Source organism: Pteropus medius, unplaced genomic scaffold (assembly GCF_902729225.1).
Source record: "Pteropus medius unplaced genomic scaffold, Ma_sr-lr_union100, whole genome shotgun sequence".
In the NCBI taxonomy this organism is placed as follows: Eukaryota; Metazoa; Chordata; class Mammalia; order Chiroptera; family Pteropodidae; genus Pteropus; species Pteropus medius.
Genome location: NW_024349800.1, coordinates 25,316,150 through 25,340,602, shown reverse-complemented (window position 1 = coordinate 25,340,602; position 24,453 = coordinate 25,316,150). Strand labels below are relative to the sequence as shown.

Below are 24,453 nucleotides of genomic sequence, written 5' to 3'. Positions count from 1 at the left end.
TAGAAGTAGAATCACTGGGTCACATGTTAACCTTTTGAAAAACTGCCAAACTGTTTTCCAAAGTGGCCGCACAGTTTATGAGGGTTCCAATTTCTCCACATTCTTATTTTCTTTTTGATTACAGCCATCTTAGTGAGTGTGAAGAGGGATCTCATGGTTTTGATTTGCATTTCCCTAATGGCTAATATTAAGCATTTTTAATGTATTCATTGGTTATTCATATATTCTCTTTGGAGAAAGGTCCACTTAATCATATCCCCATTATTAATTGGGTTGTTTTCTTATTTTTGAGTTCTAAGAGTTCTTTAAATATTCTGAAAACAATTCCCTTATCAGATATGTAGTCTACAACCAAAACTTCCCTTTTGAAATTACCTCCAGTGAGCCAACTCTTACCTTGTGACAAGCTGCAAGTCACGGACTTGGATTTTGTTAGACGAGTTATTTATTTTCTGTAGTAGCAGAAAAAGAAAAACAATTAGCAACTCTAGTTCAATTACAGAGTTGCAGAAACATGACGATTTCCATGTCATGAAGTGGTTTACCTGCTGAAGTTCCTTAATTTCTTGTGAAGTGAAATGTACTCTATGAGGATTCACCAGCTCAATTGCAAAGGGCCTTCCTGGCAGCACACACCCCGTCATGAAACAGAAACGTGTTGATGGAGTTAACATTTGAGCTAATGCAAGAGGGTGTGAAAAAACGAATTGAGCTCTAGAGGACTGAAAGTTTAGTGACATGACTACATCTGGGGGAGGGAAGAATGTGTGAAAAGAATCAAGGGGCTTTTGGGGGGGTGCTAAACCCTAGTACAGGCAATATGTGAAAATGACTGTTTTCCCAAAAGTCCATAAACAAGCCTGTGTTAATTACAAAATAAAATCCAAACAATTGCTAATTGACTTGGTTACACTAGTGTAACGTTGTCACACACAGCAGTACCCAGGTCTATCAACTTGAAATCCATCTTCCTAGCCTAATCCACTAGTAAAATAGAAAAGCTGTAATACCATGAGAGGAAGGGACTATAAATCTCAAATAGCTCAGGATTAACTCTCTCATTTTTCTTGTAATACAACAATGTAAAAGGAGAAAAATGAAGGCTAAATGAGTAGAATCACTTTTTAAATGAAGATGTGCATTTTAAAAACTGTACTGGTCCTGCTGAAATGTTATTAAGTGGAACAATTAATAATCAAACTTTTGGGAAAAAAACAGGTACCTCCTTGTTAATGCACATAAATATCCTTTATAACCTATAGGTGTGCAATAGGATATCTCTGAAGAAATGATTCCTGTTAAAATATAATCATACACTGTATAAAGGTAGTTCCATAATCCACAAAGCTTCCTCTCTTAGAGAAGTTCTGGGATCTTCCCACTTTGGTTTTGACTAAGTAACTACAGTAAACCTGCTGTCTGAAAAGGGTGACAATCTGAAAGTTAGTTCTATTCAAGTGATGCTGTCACAATCTTACCATTTCCTAATGTTCTCACATCTACATCTTCTCTTCCAGAGGATGAAAAATTAAAACCTTTGGAAAACAGAAAAAGAAAAAAATCAGAGGCATAAGAGTCCCATGACTTTTGTTCTCACCCTTTGGTAGAAACTCAATTCATCTTGAATAATTTACAGGAGAATCTCAAAGGGTAGTCATCATCCCAACTCTAGTCCCAATCTCTCCTAAAAATAGCAATGATAATAATAAACACCACTTATTGAGCACTTATTATATGTCAGGCGCTGAGCTAAAAATTTTGCGTACATTACTTCATTTGATTCTTATTACAACCTTATGAGGTAGGTATTAAATAAAAGAACACCAAGCTTCTGAAAGGTTAAATGCTTTTCCCAAGGTCACATGATTAGATGGCAGAAATAGGTGTTTCTAATGTCAAAGCCAGGCCTTAAACTATCATCCCATGCTGCCATCCCATGGCAGGCCCCACCACCACCCTGGTCATAAGCTTATGGTGAAAAATCTATCACCTACTTTCTTCTTTTTATTAAAACAGAACAAAAACATTTATTTGAGAATTAAATTCTATGAAAGAAAGAGGAAGGGAAAAAAAACATTTGATTCTAAAAGCAAATTCATTACATAAGTAAACCTAAGCTGGAACCATGACAAAACTAGTGTTCATTCTAAGACAGATGGCTCACCACAGACTAAAAGCTGCAAATGTTGGAATGGGAAATGATTTTTAAAAAGCGGGGGGAGGGTGTTGTTACATGACAACTTTCTTAGATACAGAATGACTGATGATTTCACCACAGCCAACATTACCATGAGCAGACATTATTCTAAATGCTTTGTATATGTTAACACTATGAGGTAGGTACTATCGTTATCTCCATTTTACTTGTAAGGAAGGTGAGACAGAGACAGGACAAGTAACTTGTCTAAAATCACATCATTAGTAAATGGTATGGTCACGATTCGAACCACACAGGCTGGCTCCAGAGTTTCTTAACAACCATCTATACTGTACCACCATAGAGAGGCAAAAATGCTCAGACTCGTGCCCACAGGGAAAGCAAGATGAGTCTTCTTGGACCAAAGATTGGGAAAGGTTGGGATGTTTTGGGAAACCTGGTCAGTCATAAGAGTGGTAAAGTTTAAAGTCTCTGAACATAAAGGTTGAAGGATAGCACTCAGGCTCACTCCCTGATGTATTCATTTAGGAACAAATATCTACGGGATGTACCTGCAAGGCACTGTGCTGGATGCTGGGGAGATGAAGGCAAACAAGATGGACATAGTCTTTATCCTCACAGAGCTCACTGTTTATAGAGAGATATGGACTACAGTTGGTAGGGCTAGGAAACGTACAGGAACAGTCCTGCACTTAGAGCACAATTGCAACATGAGCTCTGAGGCCAATATTTATTCCTCAATAATCAAAAACTTTGGAGAGCACAATATGAGAAAGAATAAGACCACTGGATAGAACAGATGAGAAAGGTAGAAGGAGGGTAAATATCATTTTGACTGCCATATCTCTCCCAGGAAAGATTTATATGCAAAGTTTCCATGTAGATTTCAGGAAAAGGACCGCTAAAAGGCTTTAAAAGTCCCATGAAAATTACACTAAAGATTAGCCCTCCTTTCTAGGATGTTTAGCTGTGAAGAAAGTAGGATTTCACCCTTCCTTCACCTTTAAGAGATTCCATTAGCAAGCCATGGCCAAACCTTGTTGTAAACATAGGCTCTGAGCTGTTGTGTGTCACATACTGCCACGGTGAAGCAGGCTCCTCTCTGCCCTACAAGGCCCAAAGTTGTGGGTCTCACAGAGAGAAACAATCCAGGGCTGGTTAGGTAAGTACTAGATATCCTATGTCTAGAATTCAAGCTGCTAGTTAGGCTCATAAGTCTGAGTAATCTGTGTTATATTTTACCTGAGGACTGGCCAAATGGGCAGCAGTGAGGGGCACAAGGTCAGGCTCTTCTCCAGGTGAAGAATCTAGGCCAGATAGGGAGTAGGATTCTGTGGACCATTAAGTCCTAATGAACCCTCCATTCAATATTTATACTCCATCGTCAAGCTGCTAATAAACCCACAGCAACATTAGTAGCTTCCAGTCAGAGTCAACAGACTCAGACTCAAGAGTAGCACTAACTAGGGATGGAGAGCTAAATGGAGAGTTCAAAATGGCATCTGGGAAGCTGAAAAATACTGACTCTCTGGGGCTATGGTTTGTCTTATACTTGCCCACCTCCATCTCCAAACCAGCCATAATGTCAAGGAACCAGGATACCCACAGTGACTGAACCATAACCTGCGACAGGTGGGACTGAAGGGAATAAACGGGACACAGAGATAAGTCTACCAGGGACTGCTAAATCAGAACAGAAAACCCAAATTCATAAATTAGCCCATAAAACATCCCCAAAATACCAGCCCAACAAGAAAGAGGTGCAGAAAGCCAAGCTCTTGAGAAATCCAGAGAAACAGTATAGCCAATCTAGACAAAGGGAGAAGGAGTATTTACTATATCTTTTAGAAAAATATTTCAGATTTGGACCCTACATTGAGAAATACTTTTGGGAGCAAACTTTAAAATTTTGTTCATATGCAATTATGAATAACAGCTGACAAAAAAAAAAAAAAGAGAGAGAGAGAGACAGAGCTACTGCTTTAACTATTAGAAACTACATGTTTAAAACTTAGTTGAATTTTCTAAATCCCATGAGTTCTTTGAGCCTTCTGATCAAAGGAACACATATATCAACAACAAATATAAAACCAAGGGTAAGAATGATCAGGAACTATAAAAGTGGTTCAGCTAGGCTACAGTGGCCCTCACACGCAGGGGCAGACAGACAATGGGACTGAAAGATGGGCAGAGGCCAGATGAAGGCCTTAGCATATCAAGTTAAATAGCTTGGATTTTATCCTGTAACTAGTCATTGACCATTTTTCTACAGGGAATTGACATGGCAAATATTTATTTAATGAGTGAAGTAATAAATGTATTAGGGGAAAATTTCTTAGACACATTGATTTTTGAGAGCACGTCAAACTTTATTACTCATTAACTAGGGAATTAGGAAGTACATAATATGACGTGCAAGTCTGAAGTGACTGAGAAACAAGTTTGTATCTCCCATTTAGAGGAAAGAATCTTTATATAAGTAGCTAGGCTGCTTCATGCAATACTGGTTTATTTTCAGAGAGCTGTAAAACTTGGAGGTACAATAGTCAGAATCATCTCCCTAGAGTTGTCAGATGTGAACCACAGAAATAACAAGTAATACATCCGAGAAGCACAGGTTTAGCAAATTGGTGCTATTAATCAAATATTTCAAATTACAAGGGATTATGCCCTGACAAGAAGTCAATGAGCACAGAGACCCAGAGGTCTGCTTTTTCTCAAGCAGCTCTCAATAAATTTCTTCAGCACACAACTATAGACGCTAAACACAGTTTTATTTATTTTTAGTTCGGGGACAATTTTTCCCCCTCATATGTAAAATAACAACAAACTACCTTTATGAAAGATTGCAAAAGGGAAACATATAGCTGATTCAGAGCCCCCCAGCAGCCCTATTTATGATGGGGGCTTCATTGGGACCCAAATAATCAGAATTGAATGTTTCTTGAATCTTCTTATAGAAAGGAGTAAGGTGGCCCCAAAAAGAGTCTGAAAGAGACTTTTGGTGCCAAAGCTTTATTTTCACTTCTTCGTAACTTGGATAAGTCTTATAAGATAACCAGTGCATAAATATTAGATTAGGTAGGTAAAAGCTCATGGCAATATCCCATTCTTTAAAGCTAAGATTTTGGAAAATATTAGGTTGCTAGCTAAGGTACAGTCTTCTTCACTCAGTAAACAATTCTTAAAGACCCTTAAAAAGAAGGCCGATCTTGATAGGCAACATGCCAGGATACCCCAGGACACCTACCCACACAAAGAGCCAAAAAATAGTTCCTGTGACATTATTCCTTCCTCCATTTAGTCCCTCTTGGAAATCCACTGCCAATCTTGGAAACTTCAACAATATTGTAAGCATTGTTTGGTTTTTGTGTAAGACTCTTGCTACAGTGTGGATAGCTCTGATTGGTGAGTCAACTGTCTGTGGCTACCAGTTACATCAAGATTGTAACAGCATTTTTACTTTCTGTACAACAATAAAAGATTTATAAATAAAATCTTAACATCGAAAAGAAAAGAAAAAAAGAAGTGATTCTCTTTCCTCTTGACAAGCCAGAGAGCTGAAAGGGACAGCCATATCTCATCTCAGTCATCTGCTTGCCATTCCTAAAGCAGGCTTGTCTTAAGGGTTTTCAGAGAGAAGCATGGATGTCTCACTTGGTTCCTTAAAAAAGGTGTCCTAATTATGCTAGAAGATCCACATCAAGAGTTATTTATGGGATGGCTCCATAGTGTAGTGGTTAGCATGTCTGCTTTACATGCAGAAGGTCCTGGGTTCATGCCTCAGGTGGAGCCACGGACCATACCCCGGGTGCGCCAAGGCCACAGGTGCACTCTGTGAGTGCATGGGGGTAGACGCCCCGCCTTCAGAGATCCACTTCCACAGGTCAGGGGTGGAAGTACCAGGGAGGGGGAATTAAAAGAGGGGGAAAAAAAGAGTTATTTACATACTCACTACAGTTTTTCCTAACATACAACATGATTTCCTACAATTGAAATCTAAGCCCTTTCCTCTAGTCTAATTCTAGGTGAAATCACATGCCTTTTATGCTGTTTTTGACCTTACAGGCCTATTGAGACAAAGAAAACATAAGCCTGACAGGCTCTGACTCATCTTACAAACCTGGGCTCATTAATAAGTAGGAAATTAAAACACACACAACTCCCATTAAGTCTTTGTGAAATGGTAGCTATTGGTCTATTTTTCTCTAGGCTTCAAATTTCTCCCAGGACATTTTAGTGGTTACAATAAAAGCCAAGCATTTGCCAAAGATTATTCTTGAACAGGCATTGCATGTGGAAGTTGTATTTTGATTCCCTCATATTCACCAAAAGAGGTCAAGGCTGAGGTGTCCCAAGGTCAGAGCTTAAGTGCATTCATTTAAAGCAGTTTTGATTGTTTTGAATTTGCCCGGAAAAGAGCAATCATCTTGAAAGAGAAAAGAAATCCTTGGGCACCTTGGCTCAAATTCAGCCCATGTCAGAGGAGCTCAAGACATGGCAATTCTTGCTCGTGGGAAGCTGCCAAGCAAGGAGCCCAGACTTGGTGGTTATTTACAAAATACAGAAATCGTTCCTGCCACCTCCAATAGATCTATTCATGAATGACAATGTATTTAAAATATGAATATTATAACACTTACTCTCCGCTTTAAATACTGTCAAAAGATGACCTGAAATTAATTCTCCCACTGAAGACTCCAGCTTCCTTTCTCCATCAATTATCCAAGGAGTTTGTGGTAGATTCCTGGAGTATTTATTATATCTCCCTGCGAAAGAAATATAAGGTAGCTAGGATGAAATTATCTGATTAATAGGATAAAAAGAAAAGCAACAACTATTTATTGAGTGCTAATATCCTAGGTCCTATGATATAAAACAAAGCTTAGCTTTCAATTAACTTACAGTCTAATCTGGGGAGCCGGCAGAAAGGCAGATAGTTAATTAAATGAAAATATTTAAGGTAACAAAAGAAGAGATGGCTAAAGACATGGCATGAATCATTAAATGAGTTATAAAGGAATGTTCAACATATTTATTAATCTGATTGGCTGACTGAACAAATTATAATATTATAGAACACACCAAGGATCTTTTCTTTTTTTTTTTTAAAGAGCAACTACTGCTTTTAAACCTGATTAATAGTAGTTTCAATGTAATAGTCATTGGTGATGATATATTTCAAAGAGTTCAAATACAGGGAATTTTGAAGTTTTTGTAATTAAAAAGAAAAAGCCTTAACACAATATGACTCATTGCTTTATGAATAAAGCTACCTGAAGGCAGGTAGCTTTCATTACTCAGGGCAGGGTATTATAAACAAGACAAAAGATCAATTTCATTTCAGCTATTACTATAAAATAACTGTTGCTTTTAAAACAAAAACTGTCTTCTAGATTACCTCTTGGGAAAGTCATTGGAACATTTTTTTTTTTCAGGCAGAAGCCAAGTGTTTAGTCATTTTGCAGATAATAAAGTTATTTTTCAAGTTTGCGTTCACGTTATAAAAAAAAATTCTCTCCGCGGCTATGTTTCTCCTAAACAGTTATGGGTCTCTACATCTACCCATATTTCCACTTGGCCATCTCTGATGAAAACTACTTAAACCTAGGAAATGTCATTTGCCTTTGGCATGGCATTTTAAATAATAGGTCTCCTCAGTGAACTTAAGAATGCCTATGGAACCTAAAATAAGCTTGGCTATCAGTTTTAGTTCTCAAAAGAGTTAACTAATCACAACCTAATAACAATAGTAAGAAGGAAACAGAGGAGGAGTCAGTTTAGTTTTTCAGAAAGGACAGTAAGTTGACAGTATAAGTATATTCTAGACTAAATATTTTACCAGCCACAAAAACAGCCCCATGAGCACATTCAATTTCAAGAACAGTGCATACAGCCTTTGGTGAATTTGGAGGACAAGGAAACTGCCTGCAAAACAAAATAAATTTTATAGCTACCATTTTCCGGACATGATATTGAACCACATAACTACAACGGTCAGTATCGTCAGAGACACACACAGAGCCTGAGTCTCTCAAGGACTAAGCGTCTCTCTAACTTTAAGTTTCAGAACCATAAGGGTCTTTAGGGCTCTAGAGTATCTTTTTAATACACAAGAGTAGCACTGAGTAAATCAGTACTCTGCTACTACCTTTCATGCTCAGGAGATCTCATGTTCCCAGATAATCATTTCCAACAGCCTTGAGATTTAGGACAAAAATTCATCTATCTGAAATGGAAGCCTTTCCATTTAGCCATTTTGCTATCCATGATCACTTGCTGCTGGCTTATAAAAATCCTCAATCATTTGGGTAAAGCTGGTATGCAGTGAAATTGGACGCGTAAATTTCACCCGTGGGGAGGGCACTACTCTATTTTGCTTTTTTTCCCCCATTTCATTCAATCTATGACCCTGGGAATCAGACCACAGAGCCAGAAAAAGTGGAATGTGGCAGACTCTGCCCTTTTAGCTAAGAAACTTCACCTGAGGACAGACAGGAAGGAGCAATGTATAGCTTTATTCTCCGTCCACCATCCAGAAACCGCCAAAGCTATGGATGGGAGTATATCTGTAAATGACTAGATGTGAACTTAATCCAAAATGCTTGGCTTAAAAATTTTATAGTTTTCCAAGATATCTCAACAAAGAAATCACTTAGGAACTCAGGAACTATTGTTCGTGGAGAGTAACTGTCTTTACTTTCTAAAATTTAATAAAAATATTTCCATTCTGAGACTCATTTTCAGTCAGTAGAATATATGAAAACTTCCTCATAATTTTATTGTTTGAAATTTATTCAAGGATATTCTAAGATAAGTACGATATTTTGTCAAATAAAACAAACACACTGAAAATTAAAACATAAAGCTTATTGTATTTCAGTATATCTTAACAAGTGAGGATAACTCCTGAGCCTTTTTCTCCCTCTTGTGGAGATGGATAATACTACAATGAATTAGGGATGTAATGGGACTATCACTGGGCTAGAGAGTCAGGAAAACTGGTTCTAAATTCACTTCTATTTCCACTTGAAATCTTAAGCAAGTCAATTCCTTCTTTGAACCTCAATATCCTCTTCTATAAGAAAGAAATTGGACTCGATTCATAAATTCAAATATTAACTTGACAAACATTTATTGAACTCACTGCATGCCAGATACTGAGCCAGGAATTGGAGATATAATGATGATGAAGGCAGAATCCTGAGCCCTGAAATACATCTTGTTTTGTCTTAGAGATAATGCAGATTATTGCTAACATTCCCTTTATTCTAAAATTCCATGCTGCTTCTTTATTTCTATACTCTTACCTGCAGAAATCCTCTTCTTTTATCTTATTCAAAGCTTTCATAACTGCCATTCTAGTGAATACTGACTATATAGGGTAAAATGAAAAGAAAAGACATTTATCACCAGGATAAGAAAACATCAGAAGTGAAACATAGAACATATTTGGAGAAATTATCCATTTTAAATCATACTTAAAAGGGAGACATACTTAATAGTTTTAAGAAAATAAATAAAATGTAAGAAATCATAGTGTCAGTTCTGCAATTGGTACACCCCTACTTACTCCCTTCCCTTCAATCTAGTCTACATCCATAATACCAGGTAGACCTAGTAGAACAAGTCTTCTTTACTTCATGGCCCACTCCCTCAAAATGTAGCATTCTTCAAACACAAAAACAATGACAGTATAAGAAATGTGCTTTGAATATTTTTTTCCCAGACCTCAAAAGGAATTTACATTGATTCATCTACTTTTTCTTCCCTACATCCCTTCAGGGGCCACAGTATATAATTTGGGAGTTGGCTCCCAGGGTAAGGGGTAAAACAGAGCCAATCAGCCTGCCCTGGCATCTAGCAACTCAACATCACTCACCAGCCACAAAGTAAACAGATCCACTATAATGAATAAAAGAGCATCTACAACAAATGTCCCACTTTGGGGTTTTTAAAATAATAAAAGTCAAACTGCGTGGTAGACATACTAGAACTAACTGGTGCACATATACATGGCTTACTATGATAAATCACAATTATTTCTTCTGTTATAAGAAATTACACTTGACTGAAAAAGGACACAATGTTGGCATCTCAATAGTTTATCATCAAAGCAATGATTTTTCTAAACCATATTCTGGGGAATCCCAAGGTATTACAGAGTTAGAACTAAAAATTAAGTGCCTGTTTAAGATATGAAATCTTAGGACTGAAAGAATCTCGAAAGGTCATTCAATTTACTCCCAACTGTAAGGCAGGAAAACTACAGTTAATAAAAGCTACTGGCCAGATGGTGTAGTTAGTGTCTATGATGCTTTGATGAAAATTCCCTTATCCTATTATTTCATGCTGGTATTGGTATATTTACTCAGAGATAACAAAAAATAAAACTAGATCTTCAATATAAATATGGCTTACAGGTCACTAGGGTAGAGTTTTCTAACTGAAATGGCAAAGCAGTGAGCTATAGTTGTGCCAAGATATCAATCTCTTTAGTTCACAAGGGCTGAGGAGCAGGGCCTGGGACAGTGGCAACTTCCAGGCCTAGTGCTTCCAACTTAGAGCAACTTTATCTGTTAACCTCAGGGTGCTGAATGAACACGGCAATGTTCTAGGTGTACCATGATGTGAGAAAAGGAGGGAAGCACTGCTTTAGTCTTGGTCTGCATTTCTAATTATTTCTGCACAGGGCATTTAGGAAATGTCACAAACTCCCAACCCCCACCAGTTCTAAAAGGCACAGCAATTAGTCAAAGCAAGAGGAAAGATCAAATGAAGTACCTTTTTAACAACCAGAACAGTAAAAAATGATGTCAGGAAACTAGGAATGCCTGAGTCTCTGCACAAAACCAGCTAAGTAACTGGGGCATGAAAGCTTGCCAATATTGTGCCATGCCATTCTATCTTGGCAGAATTGAAACTAAAAGTACTAATTAATTTGCTCATTAATATGAAGACCAGATCACATCAGACAGTATAGGAGAATTTGAATAAAATGCTCTTTTTTACAAATATATCTTGAAATAAGCTTTATTAATTCAGGAATATCTTAAATAAACTACTTTACTTAAGATTATATTTTTAAAATACCAGTTACTAGAAAATGAGTATTAGACAAAAACTTGGAATGCTGCTATCATGAATTTTCCTAGATGATGTAATTTTGGGAATTAAAATCTAAAAGTCAAATTTCCCCAAATTGGTAACAGAAACATCATTAATGCACTGGTTCTAAATTCAACATCAGAACAACCCAGACAGTGACACGAAAACATGAGCATGTTTTTGTGTTATGGTTTCCCAGCCAGAGGCAAAGGTGTTCACAGTTGGAAAGATTTAAAAACTGATAAAAGATTTAAAACTGATTTGTAGTATAATAGATTGCCACATTTCTAATGCATACCTTTTTTGTTGTTAATTTGAACATTCAGCTCAAGCAAAACCCACTAAAGAGTAAGAAGCAGGAATCCTTACCTGTTTGTTTTTGGCTGGCTTGAAACAATCTGGGCATATTGCACGTCTAAGTAAAATTCAAGTTAATATAAAAAGTTAATGAGTTTATTTTGGGGAGGATATAATTCAAATATATTTTATACAACATGGTTGCTAAATGCAGGATATAGAAGCAGACAAAATAAGTCCCTATACAAGCTGCATTGATTTGCCTATCTTACATTAGTACATTTTTTAAGCTACTAAGACAAGTTCTGATATACTTATTAGAAAGAGGAGCAATACTATTTTCATAAAAACCAAAGAGCTTTAACAATGTTACACAATTGACATTGCTGTTTACATGGCAACTTACAAGAAGTGGCAATCCTCAACTGTTTCTGGGTGAGCAAAGACCACACTCACTTCAAACAAGCTCTAAAAATTATAAAGACAGTTTTAAAACGAGTAAAAAGAAAGCAACATCTAACAACTTGTGAATGGAAATAAAAATTAACTCTCAAAGATTGGCTCAGAAAAAGAGTGACAAGGAAAACTGGAAATACTACTATTTTCAAATAAGTTTGTTCACAGGACAGCTGTAAAGGAAATAGTCTCTTTTTTTTTAACTTCTAAAGTTCAATCACTAGTGATTCTACCAAAAAACAAGAAATCTTAAAATAAATTTGTAGGATTTTTGTACATGTATATAAATTACATGTATGTAAAGATGAATGAGAATCAGAAAATTGGAAAGAGATAACTGAAGGAAATAAATTGTTCCAGTCAATATCATCATTAGAATAGCAAAGCAAAAAGCATTTTATTCCCATGATTAAAACGTTGTATAAGACTTTTTTTTAGTGCTCAAACTTCTTAATGGATTTGAGTTTTAAAAGAGAAATCTTAATTTTTTGTTTTATTACAAAAACAATACATACGAATTATAAAATAATCAAATACGTGATGGGTTTTCAATCCCACTCCACTGAGGCAGAACTAGTAACAGTTTGGTATGTTTCTTTTAAGCCAATTTTATGAATGTACACATAAATGTACAGTATATACTTCTTGGGATATTAAACATGCTTTTGGATAATTGCTTTATTCAGTTAATATTATGGCATGTACATCTTTTCAATTCTAGGGACTGTTGAACATTTAAGTTATAAGTTTTCTGTTATTAAAAATGCTACCATGGCCTTTTGAGCCACGCTTCTCTTGCTCAGGCCCGCTTCCACATCTGGAAGTGTACCTTCCCTTCTAATAAAGCTTTTCTTTTCTACTGTAAAATAAATAAATAGATAGATAGATAGATAGATAAATAAATATAAAAATGCTACCATGAACATCCTTGTACACATACAAAAAAAAAGCACGATTTCATACTCTGTGTGCATTAGCCTCCACAGAGAATATATAAAATTCTACATTGAGAAAAAGATATAAATGTCATATCATATAACAATTTTATCTTTTTTATTCAGTTCTGTATTTACTGATTGCATTAGATTGCCGGTAAGCCTATTAACTTACTCTAGAATCACAAAGGTGAAGTTTTTTTCTCTCTATTCTAATCTACAAAATAAAATTAAAATTAGAGCACATTCTTTTTACTCCTAATTCTTTAGAAAACTTCTCCTAAATCTATTAGAACATTATTACCTCTTTTGTTTTCTATTTTCTGTTCTGCTTCAACATGTAAAAACTCATTTGTGCTTCAAAACTAAAATTTGAGGTAAAAATATTTTGCATCAATGACTTTTCTAATTTCCAAAGTACTTTCATTACCTCATTTCCTCTTCATACTATCTGGTGGTTTTACTTTCTATTCTCTCGGTATTCAGTTTAAAAGACAGTCAGAATTTATTTTTACTAACTGAGAGAAAAAGAGTTATTTAATGCAGAATAGAGAAAAATTTTTTTTAACTGTTTAGCTTTGAAAGATGGTTTCAAGATTTTACTTGAAGAGGGGAGTGTCTGATATTCAGGGAACTTTCTTCGAGAAAAACATTAAAGCGATGAAGCCATACTATAAAATTCTAATTTAAGATGAGCTGGGAATATGTCCTATTTCTACATCTGGGAATTTGTTAAGCTCTTTCCTAAATTGCCAGAGCCTGAGACAAGGTCTCCTTTGGAATAGGAGAGATGGCTAAGTATTCTGGTTCAAAGGCAGTATCTAAAATTAAACAGAGGGACCTCAGACACAAGCAAGATGGAATAGACTGAGCCCATGCTCACTGTAGTTGAGTGGATTCTGACTGCATATTTGAAAACAAGATAAGCCACAGATAACCAAATTTAAATAATCCAGAGTTGACTCTAGAGTTGCTCAGTTATTTATGAATTGCTTTGTATCAGTAAATCTGTCTCTCCAATTAAAATATAAATATATTAAAGGCACAGATTCACTTCTAACCCTTTAAGGTCAGTTAGGGTACACTGTACCTGTTATATGCATAAGTGTCTTAGATCACAAATAAGTCTTTCAAAGAAGAAAAAAAAATTTTAACCTCAATTTAAGACTATAAACAAACATTTTAAAAGCTTAAAAATCCTTCATTGGATTATTTAAAGAGAAGATTCTGTTGGCTAACCAAAATCTGCCATATAATGAAATAAAACTAGTAAAAGCAGAGAACAAAATTAACAATGCTGATGACCCAATACCTTTCCATCAATGGGAACACCCAGTTCCTCTGTAAACAAGGGGTGAGTTATCCATTTGTAGGCTTCTTTTAGTTGAACTATATCATTTCTTCCCAGTGACAGACTCTGTTTTCTGAACAACATAAAAATTAATGCACTGACATGAAAAACTTTACTTTTTCTACTAAAGGCAAGAGTTTCTCACATTAAGTAAAAGGTGGAGAACAAAGCGGACACAATTCATCAGTTCACGGACCTTACATTCTAATAGAATCAAGAAACTGCTTTTTAAATGGCACATAAGACAGTTTTTAAAACTTCAAAGATAAAAGCATACCAATTAGGTTTTCTGAACTAGAATGCCGATTCCAGAATTAATACATCAGAAGACAGAAAGGTAGAATAGAGAGGACTGTTTATTGCTCAGAAACTACAAAACTGAATATTACAAATAATCTCATTCAGACTAAAAATGTTTGCATCTACTTTCTTCCTGATAATGGAGCTTACTTTTGAGAAACTGATGTAAAAGCTGTACTTTTCTTTACTGCTGAAGAAGAAATATTAAATCCTAAAGTATCAGTGTTCTGAAAGGCTCATCAACTTAATATGAGATAAATGTCATCAACTTAATATGAGATAAATGTCTGACATTCCCCCAAAATCTACTCATGAGCCAATAAATAGGTTTGGGGAAGTCCCACTTACGATTTCTAACTTTTAGTTTGAAAATTAAAGTTGTGATAAAAAGGAACTGTGGTAAGAGGAAAGAAAAACATGGTATATTATGAAAACTGCTCTAAACCACTGAAAATACTACAATATCTCTAATAAACTAACAAGCCCACATCATTCAAATAATTGAAATTTCAAATCAGTCTTATAGCTATTCACCAGGCTACTTTTAACAACAACAACAAAAAAAAAGATATTAAGGGCCAACTTGTGAATAATTTCTTTAAATGTTTAATTTTAACTGATAGAAATGACTACTTGTAGTCAATATCTATTATTTTAATTCTTCAAGACTAAAAGACACTACTAACTGCAGGTAGAAAACAAAAAAAAAATAACTTAGCTAATGGTAAATATACATATATTTAAGATCAATTAAATACACAAACACACCATCGTTCCTCTAAACTGCAAATTAAGAAAGAGTACAGCTGAGAACGTAATTGGTTACACTGAATACTTTCATATGCTTTGGGATTGTGGTTTAACAATGAAATCCCAGAAAAGCCCTACATTTGACAAATAAATAATTTCTCTACATTCAAGAATTTATTCAAACACTGTTTGAACTTCTTTAACTGTTCCTAGTTCTCTAAATATCAGAAACATTTTAGGTATTTTAGAAGACTACCTCAATATTGCATCTTAAATGATATTTGTATAAAATAGCATCACAGTTGAAAAGTAAGTAATGAATGAATGAGAATACATTTTAAAGGATAGAAAGTTAAAACGGAAAACACAAGAACCAAAAACTATTTAAAAATTGTTTAGACTCTAGAGTATAAGGATTGCAGCAAAAGCCAATCCTAAAAATGGGTTAAAACATTACTCTTTGTGTATTTAAGAAAACTAGTATGTTAAATCCTTCATAATCTTTTAAGTATATTTAGAGCTTCTTGGTCCAGTTTAAAAAGTTCGACTACAGGTATTTTTTTCCTTCCAGACTAAAGAGCTAGAGGAAAGCGTTAACAAACATCTTGGAAACCATAACCTTATATATAAGACAAAAATTCCATACTTAAAACGCCAGATTTTCAATCCTGCAAGTTGAATGTAGCTAGTAACTTTCCTAACATAATTTAGGGTAAATGTTTTCACAGAGGTCCTTAGTGATGGTCTTTTAAAATAATTAGTAGTCTTAAAGGTAAATTTAAAGTACTTAGTAAATTTAGTACTTAGTAACTCCATTTCCCTCTCTCCTGTCAGGTAAACTACTGATGAGACTGTCAAGTGCAATCACTTTTGCTATAGATACATGCACTGTGACAACCATATAGGGCAAAGATGAACCAAAATATCCAACACAATTAATTTTTTCTTAATTCTTTGAATCAATTCTTTAGTGGCAATTCCTCCACAATCTTTTAAACATAGAATGAATTAGGGACACTGAAGAAAAAGATTAGGGTTCTATAGTTTTTCTGTTCCAGTTTCCCTATATTGAGTAAGATCTTTTGGAAAAATTAAGCTTAGTTTAAAATCCTTCAGTAAGAAATAAAAACAACTCACAAGAAATGTGGATGGAAATGAAATATCTAAAAAATAGCTTGCTCTGACTACACTAAAAAATTTCTCAAACATAGGATCAAATTTTATATGCCAGAATCACAAGCATTTGAGATAACCTAGCTAAACTCCAAACCCTTTTGATAAATATGTGGTTATTACCCTTCTAAAAATGCAGTTGTGAATATAAAACAATTTCAAAAGCCAAACCAACTATTTTTTATAAGACATTTAACCACGTATGAGATTCTAATACAGAAATCTATATTTCACTCTGTATTTTTCTCTCCAGAGTATACAGAAACCTCCAGCTCTTTTTATTTTGTTATAAAATTTTTAGTTTCAAAATCCAAAAAGCTCTGGAAAATTAAATATTTTTTCTTAACTCAATTAGCAACCAAACCCTGACTTAAACATGTGAGGCTGTTTAGAGACTTTATCAAACTTAGTGTGAATATTCGTATGTTTCACTGTAGAAATATTATGTTTCTTATATAGTACTACTCCAGATCCTGCAGGGAAAAGGTATGTTGTATATGGTATTTAACACTATATTACATTTCCAAAATTTAAAAATTCTAAATTCCAAAACACATTTGGCCCCAAAGTGTTTCAGATTAGAGACAGTGGACCTATGTTTTCTATGTCTTATCTATATATAAACTCACTGTTGTTCCGCCTTAACTACAATTTTACTTTGTATCTTTATAGCACAGTTTTATAATTTAGTTTCTAAGATCAGCATAAAATTTATTTTTAAAATAACTTGCCAAACTACATTATATAAGTGACTAATGAATATAAAATGTATTTACATTCATGTTAAATCTATAAAAAAATGAATCTGCTTTCATAGACTACTAATATGCCATGTAAATAACCAATTAAACAAGGTTGACACCTAAATTGATACAATAAAGATTTTCTTTGTGTCAATTTCTCTAGTAGCTATTGAACTCACTCAATTGCAGTACAAGTTCTTTAAGAATCAGGTAGCTTACATTTAAATGGTAGTAAAAATTCCCTACCTAAATTACTTACCCCATTTCCTGTTTTACCAGCAACCATGCAGCATGCTGTAGGCAATTTAGTCACACCCAGAAAGAAAAGGGAAGAAATGTTTATTGAAATTAAGTTCCAATACCATTACTAAAGTGCTTAACTAATTTGCTAATCAAACTCCCCTTTTTGGGAGAGAAGTTAGTGTTCAGAATGTGGCAGTGACCTCAACCTATTTCAAATCAGAAATGAGGTAAGATGCTACTTTGCAATACTGGCTTTCTGTGGCTTAGGAATTCAACAGGGGTATCCCCCACCTCCCTACAGATTTCTATTTCTCATTAATGAGGCACAAGTGTTTTTTAACATGGGTGGCTTACATTTTTTCTTAAAATATCTTACTATTTCATAGGGAAAGGCCCAAAGTGACTGAGTACCTACTATGTCCCTAAAACATAGGGCTCAGGGCTTTTTTGTTTGTTTTTGTTTTTTGAATAGGGCTAACACATTCTTAACTCTATCTAATAAATGATATACACAATGTAAGTGTTTAGGAGTAAAATGTACTAATGTCTGTAATTCATTTTGGAATACAACAAAAACTAAGATGGGTGGATAGATAAACTGATGGCTAGATATATAATAAAGTAAGTATAAAAAATAGTAACAATTGTAGAATCCAAGTAGATATATGGGTGTTCACTGTACCATTCTTTCGATTTTACCATATGTTTGAAAATTCTCATAATAAAATGTTAGGGAGTATGTTCTGGAAAAGATTAACAGAAACCTGAAAAATTTGCTTAAATGAAGAAATAACATTCGTAATCACGGTCGTTATGAGGATTAAATGAAATTCATGTAAAATGCTTTGCATAGTAAGTATGTGACACTAAGATTATTCAGTTTGCCATTAGACTCTCGCAGCTTTCACATTAAAAAGAGGTAATGACATATCTTGCTTCAGTATATGGCATTTTGTGACAATAACAGAAGCATACATGTATAAGTCAATAAAATATATGTAGTCTCTGCTTCTACATGTCACGACATGGCAAGTTATCATTCAGATCCACCTCAAGACCTAGCTATAACTATCTACCTATCTACCTATCTACTTATCAACACACACACACACACACACACACCACACACACACACACGGTTTAAATGTTGAACCCTGTTTTTAAACTTCAAATGACTAGCAGGGCACTATACACTTCATTTAGAAACAGATGCACTACATCCTTCAGGCATGAGCCAAACAAAATCAATTAATCACTAGCTAGGTAAGAATTAGAACTGTTCTCAATGCCTAAATGTCTTATCAGTACCTTCTGATTGTTAGTTTGCTTAGTTTGTTAGCTCAACCTAATACCATTTTCAGTACTTACAGACCTCTTCCATCTTTCCTTCCATTTATTCAAGTCCTCTTTGAAAGTGTATGGGCATGGTATAATATATAAATTACCAGCAGTCAGAAGACCTGGCTTTGGGCTTTACTAAATTTCTGGCACTCAATTTCTAATGTGTAAAATGAGAGAGTTAGACGACTGTAATTTAAACTTTTGGGGATGGCTAAAGGCATTAGTTAGTATACTGTTTTCTAATAGAGGGTATTAAGACTTACAGGACTTGGAGATCACTGAAAAAATGAGTAACAATCTCAAGATAAAACCTTGTAGTCAGCGTTGCCCCACCTTCCTTCAGCCTCCCTCCTTCAAGAAATCGATAAATACTTGTTTCACCACCTATAAGGGAATATTAATACTCCCCTTGCAGGAACACTATAAGGATTTAATGAAATTGTGTATACAACGAACCAAATAAGAATCCTGGCATGTACTTAATAAATGCTAACTATTGCCATTTTTAAATTATAACCTTATCTGCAATTCATTAATAAGATCATTATCCCTTAAAAGATTTACAACACTTGATCCCTTTCCCTTAGATCCCAAACTGTTCGACTACAGGTAGTTCTGGAACCTCCCTCATTAATGTAATTCTCTTAGGTATCTGAGCTATGGAGAACTGTCTATCACTTCTTCAAGGGGACTCAGATTCTTCTGTCCTTTTTTACTAACATTTTTTCCTCCTCTTTTGAGGTATAAACTCTGTTCTCAACAGTCACTTCCAGGTGATGCCATCAAGTCTGCAAGATTTCCTGTCATCCTCTATTTATAAAGTAGGGCAGAACTGGAGGTTGCCAAGGGAAACCAGATTACCACGTGTAACATGTAAAATTAAATAAAATGTCTTTAGTACCTAAAATCTGCTAAAGGGTTCTTTCTTCCTAATCCTCTGCAGGCTCCCTGCTCAAGCAGGCCAGCAGATTGGACAGAACTAATCATACACAGCAGGGGCTGGAAGGCTGAATCCCAAAGAAGTCAGTGTTGCTCAATTATTCAAGTTTTACCATGTGCTAATAATGCCCTGGACCTGTGTGTGCTGAGGAAAAAAAGTACACCTCTCTCTTTCAGGTCACCAAGATAATTTTAATAAATGTTCTTTCTATCCCTTAGTCAATGGGAAAAATTCATTCTCTGGAGTAAGCAGTTTAATTGCTCCTCCCCAACAGAACCAAATGGCATTAAAGTGATCAAGTTTAATAAAATTTGGTATGAAAGGTAGTATGTCACCTCCTGAAAATTCAGGAAGCACAAAATTTAATCCTGGACTCTGCTTTAACTTCTAAGCAAGTCCTAAATAGGGCAGTTGAATAACATGCTTACTAAAGTGCTTGTATACTCTGAAAATACACACACACACACACACACACACACACACACACACACACACACACACACACACCATGGAAAATCTGTGCCTGGGAATGGCTTTTGACCTTGGAGTTCTGAGGTGGGGGTTCATCCACAATGAAAGAATGGTGATGTAGGGCCAAGGATTGAGGCTGATTCAAATGGAGGTGGCAGGAAGGAAGGACAGAGAGAGAAAGAGAGGCATTAAAAATGGGATGTTGGGGAACTACGATTTATTAAAGTTAGAGCTTAGGGCATGTATGTGTGTGCATAAACGTGAGTAGGGGTTCACTAACTAGAAATGAAATTGGAAAGGTTAGCAGGTTTTGAGTACCAAGCTAGGGTATGAACCCAAAGACTGAAAACATAACATGAGAAATGCCTCATTGACTTATCTAGAAAGTCCCATGGTAGCACAAAATAGAAACAACATTGATCTGCTATAATTCATCAAGTCACAATATAACAACCATTGTTACACTATCGTTTTTCTTATATGGTAATTTAAGAGGCAAATAAATATTTCTTAACCAAAATATTCATCATTCTTGGGAAAATATAGTGTGAAAAAAGCATATGTTCCAGAAAAATGGCAGAATGATTGTGAAAAAGTCCACTTTTGTCATATTTGTTGCTTATCTGGCCCTTATAGACACCTGGGTCTGTACTTTCTGATAGAGGAAAACAAACACTAAACTAAAAGGCAGGCTCTTCCTCTAAATATGGGATCACTTGCAAGGTGGCTTATCTCTCTGCACCTTGGTTTCTCAACTATAACATGAAGGGGCTCGATACTTCATTATTTTGAGGGTACCTCCTATATGGTGAGATCTTTACTGAGAATACAGAAATGAAGGACCAGTCTGTCCATAAGGGAACCCATGAGCTAGGAGAGAATAAGGAGAGTAAAATAATAATGAACATTAATAATAAAAATTAACAATATTGATAAAAATAATAAAAATACAGAATGGAGATAACTATGATAGGGATATATTTCAAGGGAACATGTGAGGCACCCTCAGCTCAGTCTCGTAGGAGAAGTGACACCTAATCTGAGCTCTGAAAGATCAGTTACTTAGAATTAACTGGTAGAATGGGGAAAGTGTGTTCCAAATTGAAAAAAAAACAAAACCCTATGGTGCAAAAACCAAGGACAGGAAGGTTCTGGGAACTATAAGTCAGTGGTTTCTAAAGAGCTGAGGACGTGTGGCTGGGAAGTGCAAAGGAAGAAGCAGGACTTAGATCATAGAACTACTATACTCATGCTAAACGGGTTACATTTTACACTTAAAGCAATACAGTGCCACAGAAGTATTTTAAGCAATGGAGTGGTATAATCATATTTATCTTCAGGAATGCTCTCTGGTTGCAGTGTGAAATAGAGGAGGAAGATGGGAACTAAGGGAAATGAAGACATGTGGTAAACTAAAGCAGTAATTCAAGCAATAAATAGTATATTACTGCAGTGCTGATAGGGATGGAGAAGAGTAGGCATCTTTAAGCGATAATGAAGACACAGACCAACAAAACTTGGTGATTAGCAATGATGTTGGGGTTTCTAAATTACCATTAATGCCCTTTAAAAGTCTTTTGAATCCAGCATATCTCTTGAACTCATTAATAATAACAAGATAATACAAATATAGATTTGTACCAACACGAAAATGACAAGTTGTTTGGGCAGCTAGAGGTATTACACCCCATTCCCTCTTCTCCCAACACACACACATACTACATATACACACTTATCCATTTTTCTTGCACACAAATAGCCAATTGGGAACTAGGCTCCATAATGCAGTTAGTAACAATAGAAACTCCTCTTACCTCTTCTCACCAAGCAAGACTTCCTAAAATTTCCTTCTCCTCCTCTTCCCCACACCCTAGTCCACTATAACCTTGAACATTTGTCTCACCAGGGCCCACTCCTCACCTTGTCTCAGGTTTGGTGTCAAGCGTAGTGGCAGAAAGAGAAAGGTAGGAGAAAAAGGGAGAATATACTCCCATAACCACTGTTGGACTCTGCCACTTAGCTGAAGTAAAAACTCCTCTCCTACATCTTACCACCAGTCTCCTCACATCCATTATCTCCTCACCTCCACCACCTCCCTGCCTCAATCTCACTCTTCTTTTCCCCAGAACCTCTGATTTCAGACTCATGATGTAATGACTAACAGACTGTCTGGGTGTCTCTTTTGATGAATAAAACCTATGTCAGCTATGTATAAAAACCTCTACAAATTCTCTACATTATTTCCCCACAGGGTTGAGAAAAAAAAAAAAATGAAATGAGACACATGATCTTTCTACTCCAGCTTTTCTTACTACTGTTGGCAATAAAATTCTTTACCTAGCATTAGAAAGGTTGAACGTTTTATTTTTGACAAGGCATGAGAGGAAAAGCAAAGATAAATCAGCAAAGACAGACTGAATATGCAGGTCCAAATTAGGTTGTACAGCTATACTGACCAGATTCCAGGAGAAATGCTATTTCTGTGGTGTGAATTTTAGAAAGGAGAATTTCTGTTGCATTTTCCAATACTCTAGGTGCAGATGTTTGTCTAGCTTAAATGATTTGATTGAAAATAATCACAAGACAAAATTCTATGGTGTTGGTGGTAGGGGTGTCTCCACAGTGTAGTGGTTAGCACGTCTGCTTTACATGCAGAAGGTCCTGGGTTCGTGCCTGAGGTGGAGCCACAGACCATACCCTGGGTGCACCAGGCCCTGGGTGCACACCTCAAGCCTCTGGGAGGAGAAACTCCACCTTCAGAGATCCAGCTCTTAAGGGGAAATGGCAACATCTCATAGGTGGGGCGGGGGGGAATCAAAGAGGAGAAAAAAATTCTATGAGGGTAGAGAGTTGGGGGTGGGTGAGGAGGAGATCAGAAAAGACAGAGCAGCTGCAATGAACAAAAGGCTCTGGGATAAACATAAAGACAGATATGGCTCAGTCTTGTTCTTTAGTGTCATATGCTAATGAGGAAATAACTTGGCAACTAAATTTCACATTACTCTCGAGTTAATAATCAGTGAAGCAAAGACATCTTAACAAATAACTGTTAGCAACTTGGTATGGCTGCGAGGGTGCAAATGTATTCCCTCATAGAATACTAGAAATAAATAAATGAGAATATCAAACACTTTGGCAGAGAACTATTAATAGACACTACATAAATTAAACAAATGGAAGTTCTGGAAATGAAAAACTCAATAACAAGAATTAAAAACTCTGGAGAGAGATTTAACAACAATTAGACATAGGTGAAGAGAGAATCAGTGAACTGACAATACTCCAAATGACATGAGAAGCGAAAGAATGAAATATTACCAAACTGAAAAAAAAAAAGAAAAGAAAGAGAATAGAAGAGTCATAATAGACTCAATGAAGAGGTCTAACATAGGTAATTGGAATCTCAGGAGAAGAAGAAAGAGAATAGAGCTGAAACATATTTAAAGAAATGAGAATTTCCCAAAACTGACAAAGATTTGTTAACTAGGACACAAATAACATGAATCATAAGAATAATAAAAAGTTAATGAATTAGACTTTAATGAAAGTAAAAACTTCTCTGTGACACATCTTTTTAAAAAATTAAAGAGCAAGCTACAGTATAGGAGAAAATATTGGCAATATATATACATAATAAGAATTTGTATTTTGAATCTATTAAGAGCTCTTTCAACTCAACGAAAAGAAGACAAACCACCCAATTTTTTTAAAAATGGGCAAAGTTTTGACAAAGTCAAATGTGAAGAGATTTCACAAGGATAAACGAATAGCAAGTAAGCACATGAAAAGATGCTCAACATCATTAGTCATTAGGAAAATAAATACACAACCTCTCCACATCCACTAGAATGGCTCAAGTAAAAGAGAATGACAATACCAAGTGTTGGCAAGGATGTGAAGCAACTGGAACGCTCATATGCTGCTGGTGGAATATAAACTTAAACTGGTTAATCCACTTAGGAAAATTGTTTGGCAGTTTCTCATAAAGTTAAACATATATCTACTCTGTGACCCAGAGATTCTACTCCAAGGTATTTAACCAGAAAAAATAAAAACATATAATTCATGCAAAGAATTATATTAAAAAGTTCATACCAGCTTTATTCATAAGAGCCAAAAACTGGGACACCCATATGTCTAGCAATTGTTGAATGGATAAACAAATTACAGCATATTCATATAATGGA

At 35.5% G+C, this 24,453-nt stretch overlaps 1 protein-coding gene across 10 annotated transcripts in view; it reads right to left on the bottom strand.

Annotated features, from left to right (window-relative positions):
* Positions 1-24,453, bottom strand: part of PUS10 (pseudouridine synthase 10) — a 57,194-nt gene that overhangs the window by 11,098 nt on the left and 21,643 nt on the right. For 9 of the 10 annotated variants that reach the window (XR_005658213.1, XM_039887068.1, XM_039887072.1 and 6 more), the window contains 10 exons: positions 17,531-17,565; positions 14,267-14,378; positions 11,970-12,031; positions 11,636-11,681; positions 9,469-9,533; positions 8,001-8,086; positions 6,802-6,927; positions 1,479-1,535; positions 546-679; positions 397-452 (listed from right to left, as the gene is read on the bottom strand). Coding sequence is in view for 9 of the 10 variants with exons in the window: in XM_039887068.1 (XP_039743002.1) it covers positions 397-452; positions 546-679; positions 1,479-1,535; positions 6,802-6,927; positions 8,001-8,086; positions 9,469-9,533; positions 11,636-11,681; positions 11,970-12,031; positions 14,267-14,378; positions 17,531-17,565 (779 nt within the window). In the remaining variant the exon portion in view is untranslated. The remainder of the gene's footprint in view (positions 1-396; positions 453-545; positions 680-1,478; positions 1,536-6,801; positions 6,928-8,000; positions 8,087-9,468; positions 9,534-11,635; positions 11,682-11,969; positions 12,032-14,266; positions 14,379-17,530; positions 17,566-24,453) is intronic. The other variant, XM_039887077.1, reaches the window with a different exon arrangement.